The sequence below is a fragment of the Buteo buteo genome, chromosome 7 (genome assembly GCF_964188355.1).
Source record: "Buteo buteo chromosome 7, bButBut1.hap1.1, whole genome shotgun sequence".
Lineage (NCBI taxonomy): Eukaryota > Metazoa > Chordata > Aves > Accipitriformes > Accipitridae > Buteo > Buteo buteo.
In genome coordinates, this window is record NC_134177.1 from 1,492,363 (window position 1) to 1,503,437 (window position 11,075).

The following is an 11,075-nucleotide window of genomic DNA, read 5'->3' on the forward strand; positions in this document are numbered from 1 at the left end:
GATGGTGCAGAAGTGGAAACAGTACTGGATTAAATGGGAGGAGGAGTTTGGCATTGCGCTGGGGAAGCTGTGGAGCTGTGCTGGGATAGAGGTGGTCCTTGTTCTCCTGATGCAGTTTTGAAGAGTGTTCTGCTTTAGAAACGAGCAACAAGAAGTGTCTTGTTCTTTCGGGTGCAAATATCCGAGAGGCCATCATTTCTCTGTGGTGCCATTAACTTCCATATAACCCTTCACAAAAGTGAAAGATTTTATCTGTTTTAGTGGAAGCTGGAGGCGGGACAGAAGACATGAAACAGACTGCTCTAGATGTATCCCAGCCTGGAAAAATTTACAGTTTTAGGTTTGCTTTCAAAGTTTAGAATAACCCTGAAAGAAACTATAGATCATTAATGATTTCTATTAAAGGTCTCATTATAAAGTAAGCAGATGATTCAGACTTGTTTGGAAATGCATTTTTATTGGGAAAAAAATGCAGTGCATTTTTAGTTGTCTGGGCTTCTTATGAAAAGACATTCTGTTCTGCAGATTTATTATTGATTTGCTATATACTCTTTGTAATAGAAATAGCAGTCTAGCAGATTGTCATTCAGAGGAAAAGATCCTGAAAATAATTACTTTATTTGAAAACTACCTATTTTTATAGAGTATTGACATGTATACAAAAGGTACAGAAAAACTTTCTCTTAACTTTGAGAAGGATGGGAGGGCAATCTACAATAGGGAGGCCAAGCTGGGTGATTTAGAGGGCTTATGGAATGGAGTTTTGCACATGTAAAAATTGAATGTTTTCACTGATGCAAAGATTCCTAGCACAGTTTGATTGTGTTTTGTCATTTCACGTGGTGTCTGGTTCCCAAGTACCAAAGTACCAGTGTTAGGTCAGGAACTTCATATTGCCCTGTGAATAAGGCACAAAATATACAGTACACATAGATTATGAAGAAGTATGTACTTAAAGTGGGAGAGAGTCTGGCATTATCCCATTTTTCTCGGAGTTGTCTGAAAGGAAATGTAGTTTTCATGTTAAGAATGGTTACAGGGAAAGGAAAACAAGAATCTAAATAAGACACGTTTCTAAAAAAAAAAGCCACAAAGTTAATTAAGCTCATGCAAAATTGTACACAGACTTATTCTTATTTTGGCTGAAACAGAACAAGTTCAGTACCACCTACTGTTAAATGACTGAAATGTCTAAAGTAGCATGTGTTGTCATTTTGGCCATCTGTATGAGACCAACAGGTATCAAATGTTAGTAGGACGTGTGCAGTAGTTCCATCTTTGAGGAATAATGTGTGTTGGGATTTAAAAAAAATAGATCACAGTTTCTTACTAAATGCTAAAAAAACAGTATATTTCTATTCAAAATAATCAGTGGGATATTTTTTTCATTCTGAAAGAAGCATGCTCAAAGACTTCCATTCTGAATCCCTTCATCCCCGGGACGTTTTGCTAGTCTGTGAACAGAAAAGAGATTTCTAGAGCTAGCTGGAAGAAAGGCCATGAGAAAGTGTCAGTGTTCTCGGAAGAGACTGATGAACTTTATTGTGGAATGATACGTAGTGGGATGTTGCAGACTGGACTTCACAGACTAACTACAACCCCTTGCTGAATCATCTCCTCACTTGCTGAGCGATGGTGCATCTTGGAAGATGTACTCTAGAGAAGTCTCATAATTTGTCTAAATGTCCCATTTTCTGACACTTCTGAAGATACCATAGTTCTGTTTCCAAACGGAATTTTCTTCTGGTTTCAGATGTTTGACAAAATTGGGTCTTGGCAGAAGGCAGATGTTTTTCATTATTTTTAGTTAAAAAACTGAGGTTATCCAAAGATAGCAACAGGAATTTTTTTTAGGGTAGGGGGAATAGGAAAATTCAACCCTGCAACTCCCCTGTGTTAACTCTAATCTGTACTGATAGCAAAGCCCTTCAACAAACATGGGATAAAATCTAATTGCACTGAAATATTTGTTTTGGGAATCGAGCTCAAATTTTGGTTTGTCAAAATTCAAAGTTATAATGGTTGTTGTAGCTCAGCCACTAACAGGGGTGATTTAGGATTAGCTTTCTTTTTCCTTTACTGTCTGACATCACTTTAGCTTGTTCTACTCCCTTCCAAAACTAGTTGTCAGTAATTTGCATTTCTGTGATTAGAACCTAGGTAATTCTTTCTGCTCTCCTCAGAAATACTGACACATGTAATCTGTAATTGATTATGGTTTTCCTAGGTTATACAAGGTGAGATTCAAATGACTAATTTAGGCTTTTGTTGGGTCCTGGTTTATTTTTGCTGGCTCTCAGATTTCCCAAATGGACACATCTGGAAACATAAATGTGACCTCCTGAGAGCACAGAGAAACCTTGATTTTGGTTTGTTTTCTTTTTTTTTTTTTTTTTTTTCATTCTTGCTTTTCATTCTAAGATAGTTCTTACTCACAGGAGGCCTGTTGGTATTGTATATTAAAATTACTGTATTGCATTTATCAGATTCTTTGTACATTAGATGGATTTCTATTTTAGTAAGATTACTAATAAGTATTAGTCACAGACACTAGCAGAGAAATTTACCTGCATTACTTAAAAATAATTAAGATTAGAGGTATATAAGACATCATGCCAGTACAACGCATGTTTATAGGTTTTTTGTCCAATCCAACCTGCTTAAAATAGTTAAATATGTTTGAATAATATGTTGCTAGAAGTAGTATCACACCTTCTGGCCATATTTTGAGAGGAGGAAAAAGGAGGTTTTGTTTTGTTTTTACTCAATAAGAAAGAGGAAAGATTTAAATACAGAATCTTGAAAAGGGGAGTAGTCTTGACCATTATCGAGAGTGTGAGTTGGGAAACTGAGTTTTGTCAATGCTATTTGCAGGAGTGACAGAGCTCGCTGGATTACAGCGCTTGGACAGGACAGAGATGGGCAGAAAATGGACAGGACAAGTAAGTTACAACTAACAGCATTTCAGAGAGCTTTGACAGAAGAATAGAAATGCACTGCCCCTTAGTGGGGACGTGAGCAAGTGTAGATTATAAATAGCCTTAGAAACATCTGTTTATTTTCCTGGGCTCTATTAAGTTGCCCTCTCTTTCTGTGCCCATGGGCTTCTTTGAGGAGTTCTGTTTCACACAGTAATTTCTGTTTGCATTCATTAACTCTGGTTTGGCCAGTGTTTCAATCTGCTAGCAAAAGTGCAAAGTCCCTTCTCTTATGTGTTTATCCCAAGTTTGTTTGTGTGTAATTGCTCAGGTAGGAAGCCATTTGTATAAAATGCTGCCTCCTTTGGTTTGGTTTGTTGGTTTTTTTTTGGGGGGGGGGGGGGGGGAGTATACTCTTAAATTTTTTAATAATAAATTGTATATATTATTTTAATAAAAGATACTCTGTTATGTGAATTGTTTAATTCAGCCTGGCTTATTTCTTCCACAGCTTTGGCTCAGGTAGAGATCATCAGAACTTACACAGCAAAGCAGTCAGATGAACTGTCTCTTCAAGTTGCTGATGTTGTTTTGGTTTATCAAAAAGTAAATGATGGTGAGTGAGAATTTTGCTGTCAGTAACTGTCTGTCACCACTGCAGGTGAATCCAGCTAGAAAAATTTGCTTCGTAATAGCATTGGCATTTCTGTTCAAGTTTCTGAAGGACAGCCTCTGTTTAGGCAACAGATGTTCAAAGTAACTCATCGGCTATCATAGTTGATAAATAGCTGCAAAAAGTATCTGCTGGCTGGTTTTGATATGTCAAATGTCCACAGATAACTTTTTAATTCAACCTAAAACCATGGACCTCAGACATTTTAGCGAGTGAGCACCAGGTTTGTCTAAGAGAAACATAGACGTTGTGTCATATACTGTGCTTCACTGCCTGTTCAGCAGAAGGGGTCTAGCACAGGGGTTTTGCCTAAGTTTTCTATAATACCAAGTACCCTGAGATCAAAGCTGATCCTTGCCTGGATGTGCAAGTGACTCTACTAGTATCTCATGTGTTAACTCAGGGATGCTTGAAGCTGTCAGCACTTGAAGTACTAAACCCTAACTTAATGATGTTATTCAATATTGCATATGAATCCAAAGATCCCATCAATTGTGCTGCATTGCTTTCTTTAGATTGCAATATTATATTCTTCATACCATTCAAACTATATTTGAATTACAATATAAAAAATTATACTTGTTTAATATTTATTTTTACATACTATTTTGTCCCTAGTCTGCCTGTATAAAAAAAAATATCTGCCAAACTGATTGTAATCTAGTACTTTATACATTTACCTTTGTAGTGAATAATGTGTGTGATTACTGTCAGTTTTGTCTCCTCAAGTGCAACACACACAGTTCTGACAAAGAATCTTTAACATTACTTGAAAAGGTTTGTTGCTCCATGTCTGTTCACCCTTGCAGGTTGGTATGAAGGGGAACGACTGCGGGATGGTGAAAGAGGTTGGTTTCCCATGGAGTGTGCTAAAGAAATCACATGTCGTGCTACGATTGATAAGAACATGGAACGGATGGGACGCTTACTTGGACTTGAAACCAACGTGTAGACCATTTTTGCTTCTTTGTACTATACTACAGGATTTGCACTAACTGCTCTCAGTGGCGGCATGGATGCATGGCCTACAGCACTCGCACGGAAGATGCAGGTCACCAGTGCAAAAAATGTAGTTAACAGAGCACTGATGTTTTGGATACTCATCCTTTTTGATCTTGCATTTCGAGAGCTCTGAACTGAAACCTGGTTTGACCAGTAGCAGACTTCAACTAGAAGTAGCTTCTTAGGCACTGGAGATCAGCCACGCATCTTTTTGACTTGACTTTAGTTCTTCCATCCCTGCCTCTATGTATTCTTTCTCCATATGTTTCTGAGCATTTTGACTTTCTTTCAGAAGAACTCTGTGTAGCAGTCTGCATAGGAGACTGAACACCAGGAACTCACCCAGTCCATTGAGCCGGAGGTGTGAATAGCAATGTTGGATGTTTCCTGCTCCTAAGAAACTGCAGTATTGCATTTCCAGTACCAGAGAAGTATGTTAATGGGATACTTCCCAGTTGTGTCAAAATCTGTGTGTAACAAACTAGAATAACCAACCCTGTAATTCATAAAGGACTACCTCTCCAGCACAAATCCAGGGACGTCCCATGCTTTGTAAGAAGTAACTACATCTCTAATTGATGTTAGCAAAGCTGACACAAGTTCCAGGGAAGAATTTAGAGAAGTGCCTCCACTGGTGGTGGTCTCTAAATACAGTGTGTTACTCATTCAGGCAGCTCAGACTTTCTCTCCTTGCAGTGCTGCAGTGGTGAAAGGACTTCTGAAAGCAGGAAAGAGGTACCAAACTCTGCAAAATATGTGATATTTATTATGTTATTCTCAGATCCATTTTAGTACAGGTATTTTAAAGGAGTAGAACTTCTGGAAATCTGTCCATTTTGTTTCTCTCTTCCTTATGTTTAACTTTTTCATATTAAGTTAGTGCTTTAGAGCAAGGGTTTTGATGAGGACTGCAGAAAACATGAAATACTCTGTTCTGGGCTTGGGGGGGTTGTTTTGGTGGTTTTTTTTTGTTTTTTTAGTCTTTCTGCTCTTCTGTGCTAGAGGAGATGATTATTTCCTTCTGTGGAGGCAAAATGTTCAACTGAACTTCAGTTTACCTACATCTTTAGCATTTGCTAGCATCATGTTGAATCCACAGGCAAAAAAAGAGGGAGAAGTGAGATCTGTAGAGTGTTGTTAAGGTGCCAGGTGGTCTCGTATATATAAATGGTAAGACCACCACTGAGGGAAGACTGGGAAGCAAGATAGCTCAGCACCTTAACTTGGTATTTTGTTATCTAGGCTATCCTCTACTGCTCATTTACTTGATGTCATTGGATGCTTCAGGCAAGAGATCAGGAGGGAGGGCAAGAGCAGGATAGATAAAATAGTACTAGGACCTCACCTTCAGAGGAGCTCACATTGGTGCTGCTTCACACATCTGCTCTTCTCTGCTTTAGAGAAGACTTCTCACAATTGCACTACACCCAACACCTGCTAAATTTTTGCATCTGCAGTTTAGCTTTGGAATTTCACAGAAAACCACCACCACTTCATGGTGTGTGAACCAAATGCACTCAAAAATGAAGTAAATTCCAGTGCATCTTTTCTGTATATAGGTGTGACAGTTTGTATTATAAAATTCTTCACCTTTTTACAGACCAGCTGATAACTCAGCAGGGTAGAACACATGTTTAATAAAAATGAGGGAAGAACTTGTAGTACAAAGGCTTGCTTCTTGTTGCATTCCCTGTCTTTTTCAAAGGGGCTGTATGTTGTTTTATATACTGTAATATGTTCATTCAATTTGTGTGTGAATGAATTGGATGTTTATAAAGATGTCTCTGTAACATTAAAATATATTAGGAAGGCAATAATTTTGTACAAAAATACTTACCTTGACAGTCTGACAGTGGTTATACACCCTTGTAAATTAATTTAAAATGGACTGATAAAATAGTAATGAGAGAAACTGTAAATTGAACAAAGACTTATTTAACATAGTAAAAATACTGCTAATATTTTAACAAATTTTATTGTACACAGGCAGATGTTTAACACATAACTGAATGTATAAATCAAGACATTAATTTTATTCAGATTTTAATACATTGTATATATTTTTCATACCTATAGTTTTTCCAAAATTGCTGTAATGTTTTTTAAAGACATTTTTCCTATTGTTGGACACAGCTCTTCAGGAATTAAAGAATTCTATGATTTTACAGGACAACAATCAATAAAATGCTTTTAAATCCTTACTAAAAAAAGCTTCAATTTTTCTTTAAGAAACACCATTAAACTGCAAGTTGTTAATGTCATTCTTGTCAAAGAAGTTAAATCTGTTCTGTAAAGATAAATAGCACCATCATATGTCCTCTGTCATACCTGTATGCCCATGAACTTGGAGCAAAGGCATAAAAATGCAGGTGTAGGAGAGCAATGAAGTCACCCATCAGCCTCCTCTCCAAACTAGACAAACCCAGAGTGCTCAGCTGCTCCTTCCAGCCCTTCACCAGCTCTGTTGCCCTGTATGGGATCCAATACATTTTTGCACACCTGATTTCTAGAAGTGACTGTGCAGAAAATAATTCAAAATTAATCAAGAGAGAAGGATGAAACAAGGCCCTGCTGTGGAGCACTCAGGAAGTCAAAATGCTGGATCCAGGTCTTGTGCTAAACATGACTGCATTAGTTATTCTCAGTTAACAATAAATGCTGGAAGACTGTACTGCAAGTATTTAATACATAACTTACCTGGGGGATAGTACAGAAAGGAAGATGACAGCTTGGGGCAGCAGGAACCTCAGAACTACCCTCTCCTGCCCAACGCCTGCTCTCTGAGTGGTGACAACCTTCCCCCTTAGCCTAGGAGATGTTACAACCTTGCTGCTGCAGGTGTGGCAGCTACAAATTAATTCATTCCTTTGTATGTTTGCCTCACCTGCACAATGCCTGAAAAAAAAAGGATCAAAGAAAGGTGGCCTTTTGGTGAGCTGCTGAAGCAGCACTTCCTGACAAACAGCGAGTTTTTTAGGGAAGCAGCTGACACCATCACAGTGTTTTCTAAGCTACACAGCTCCAGTCTGTGCTATGTAATTCCCCCATGCGCAGAAACAGACTCTGCACTGCGCTCTGTTTAGCATCAGCATGTGCCTGGAAAAGGCATCTAGCAGGTACAACACTGATAACTGGTATGACCTCTTAAAATCTTTGACTTTCACTCTAAATTCCAACATAGCTCAAAGACATCTTAGAAATTTAAGACAGCATGACAAGCAATGTATCTAAAAGTTTGTATAAACAAGTTTTCAAAAGCTTAAGGGTTTTGTTTTTTCATTTTGTTTTGGTTTTTTTTTCCCCCTTCTAGCAACTCCACAATATTTTCATCAGCAAAAAAAAAAAGTAATCTTTTTTAACTCTGACTTGCTCTGAACACTTCTATTGCAAAGGGAATGATCTAAAAAACTCATTTTCACTAACCAGTGCATCCACACGCACACACATGCATGCTCTCTTTCTCTCCTGCCGGAGGACATGACACCAGTATCTCCTTTTAATTAAACAGCCCAGCAGTGATGGAATACAGCTGGGAGTTTGTTACTGTAAAATTAACTTTCATTTTTGCAGGGCCTGGAATTTGTACCCCTTCCTTACATGACTTCTCTAATCAGGTTTTAAGCAAGTTGACCAAAAACAAAAGGCGCTCTCAGTTCCCTGAATCAAAGTTTAATTTTATATGATGCAGTTAAATACACATTATGTAAGGTGGGCAGAAACCCTGCAAAGTCCAACCTGTGTGACTGGCCCAGTGATTAGGTACCAGCATGCACAAGTACTCAGCCCTCACTGAAGCCAAGACCACACTGAGCGTCAGCACTGCCAGGGGAAGGAACCCACTCGGTCTTGGTGAGCCTAGATGCCCATATGGGGTCTGTGTAGCCTGCCAAGCACCCCCTTCAGAAAACCAGTGCCCAGCTGCCTTCAACCTGTCTCAGCATTTCCAAAAACTCATGACACAACTGGAGAACAGTTATTAATACCTTTTCTGCTTCTTTACATCATCTCTGCAACATAATAAATAGAACATTTTTATCTGCTGAACTTTTAAAAAAGTAACACTATAATGCAGTATTGTTCTTGACTTCCATGTCAAACAATACATTTGTTCTCCATTAGGCAAAGCTAATTTGCTGAAAATAAAAAGGTAGAAGTAGCACTTTAGTCAACCTACACAACCTCACGCAACACAGTCTTCATGTAGCATCCTATTTACATGCACATACTTTAAACTCTGTACCAATAGAATATATTCACACAAGCTTTTTTCCTGTATATCCTGTTTCTAAAGTAACACAGTCAAAACAAGTCAACAGAACACAAGTGTTAGAAAGAAACCTAAATTTTGACACCAAGATAGAGCAAATGTGAGGAGGTCTTGTTCCGCAGGAATTACACAGATAGTGTTGCTCTTAGCTCTACTGTAGTCTGCAAATTATTTTCAACAGCTGTATCATAACAACTACATCATTTAGGCAAACTGGAGATAACACAAAGGTCAGGAAAAATTAATTGCCATCCCTGAATTCTGTTTTATTCCATAACCCGGAGTTCCAGGAGATGCCAGAAACACTAACACACAGACAGAAACAAACTTCATTAAGCGCACTATGAACTGGGGAGAGAAACATGGTCTCTGGCTAGCCATATGAAAAAGAATGTTAAAAACCTTACATAAGCATTACCTCACAGATTGCTTAATAACCCGATGTCATGGTTTAACCCTGGTACACAGCTAAACCCCACACAGCTGCTCGCTCACTTGCTCGCTCGCCCCCTCCCACCACCATAGGATGGGGAAGAGAATCAGAAGGGTAAAACCGAGTGGTTTGAGATAAAGACAGTTTAATTGTTAAAGCAAAAGCCCCACACACAAGCAAAGCAAAAGCATTCATTCTCTACTTCCCATCAGCAAGCAGGTGTTCAGCCATCTCCAGGAAAGCAGGGCTCCATCACACATAGGACTTGGGAAGATAAATGCCACCACTCTGAATGTCTCCCCTTCCTCCTAATTTCCCCCCAGCTTTTATTGCTGAGCAACATGGCCATATAGTTGGTGTGGGATATCCCTTTGGTCAGTTGGGGTCAGCTGCCCCAGCTGTGCCCCCTCACAGCTTCTTGCACACCCCCAGCACACTTGCTGGTGGGGCAGCATGAGAAACAGGAAAGGCTTGATGCTGTGCAGGCGCTGCTCAGCAATACCTAAAACATGCCTGTGCAATCAACACTATTTACATCACAAATCCAAAACACAGCACCACACACAGCTACTATCCCAGCCAAAACCCAGTACACCTACCATTGGGAAAAGGCTAATTTTCAAACTTTGAAAAACACAGAGGTTTCCAATACTTCTCTGCTTAAAAAAGGAAGTTAAGCTACATGCACAGTTGGGAAAGTACAGCCAATATCAATATTTACACGTTAATCATGTTTCTTTATAAGCAAAGATCTGCCCATACCAACCCATGACCACCTCAGGGTGCATTTCTGGTGATGGCCCCAATACCATAGTCTGATCTGCCACAATTTGGGGAGGCAGGGGAGGGAACCATGTGATTTGTTAAACAAACACTGGTATTTTTACCCAGGCTCTACTACCGCTACCATTTCTTTTTGCCCTTTTTGTTGTTAGGTAGAAGTTTAGCCATCATTCCTTTTAAGTACTGCAAAAAAACAAGAACAAGGGAGAATGAAACTGGTACCACCTGCCAGCCTTTTTTTTTTTTTTGGTGACTTTTAATCCAACCCTGCCAGTAACAGCACTACTGCCAATTCTTCTTCAAGAACCTACAAGTTTGTAACGTGGAGCAGCCCACCCTACTTCGCTGCGGTACCTGCCCCTGCCACCGCACACCCCTCTGCCCCAACGCCGGGCAGCCAGGTACAACGGCCCGCAGCCCCTCTCTCAGCTCTGGGCGCCATCTTGCTTCCTCTGTATCAGTTGCACCTGTCCCGGCGCGACACCCCGCGTTTCCAAAACCAGAATCCTGAGATACAGCACTACAGTCAAGTTATTTCATTTCCATTTCCACACAAATTATCACTAATTTAATCTCCTCCCCCCCCCCCGCCTTTGATTCCAGGGCTCACCTTCAGCGGCGCCGCGGCACCCCGGATTCCCGCCTCCTCGCCATCCCGTCGTGTGGCGCAGCTCGCGGCGAGACCTTCGCAACACCTCGCCGCCCTGAGGCGAATGAACCGGCCGCCTCCCGCCCTCACCTGCGTCCCCGAGGGCGTCTGGAAAGTCCCGGCGGCCTCCGGTGGCTCCTCGCAGCCCCGCTTTTCCCCACACAACCGCCGGCAGCTCCGGGGAGGGGGACGCCGGGGGACCGGGCGCCGGCCAGGAGCGGCCGGCGCCCGGTCCCCCGGCATCCCCCTCCCCGGAGCCGCCGAGGCTTTTGTTTTCCCCCTTTCGTACATCCACCACCCCAAGGCCGGACTGTTTCTTCTCCTCTCTCCCCGTTTGAAACACCTCAGCA

At 40.6% G+C, this 11,075-nt stretch overlaps 1 protein-coding gene across 1 annotated transcript in view; it reads left to right on the plus strand.

The window, feature by feature from the left end:
* Positions 1-7,060, plus strand: part of ARHGEF26 (Rho guanine nucleotide exchange factor 26) — a 62,064-nt gene extending 55,004 nt beyond the window's left edge. Inside the window, exons 12-14 of the mRNA XM_075031232.1 lie at positions 2,875-2,942; positions 3,430-3,534; positions 4,401-7,060. Coding sequence (XP_074887333.1) covers positions 2,875-2,942; positions 3,430-3,534; positions 4,401-4,543 — 316 coding nt within the window. The 3' untranslated portion in view covers positions 4,544-7,060. The remainder of the gene's footprint in view (positions 1-2,874; positions 2,943-3,429; positions 3,535-4,400) is intronic.
* The last annotated feature ends 4,015 nt before the right edge of the window (positions 7,061-11,075 follow it).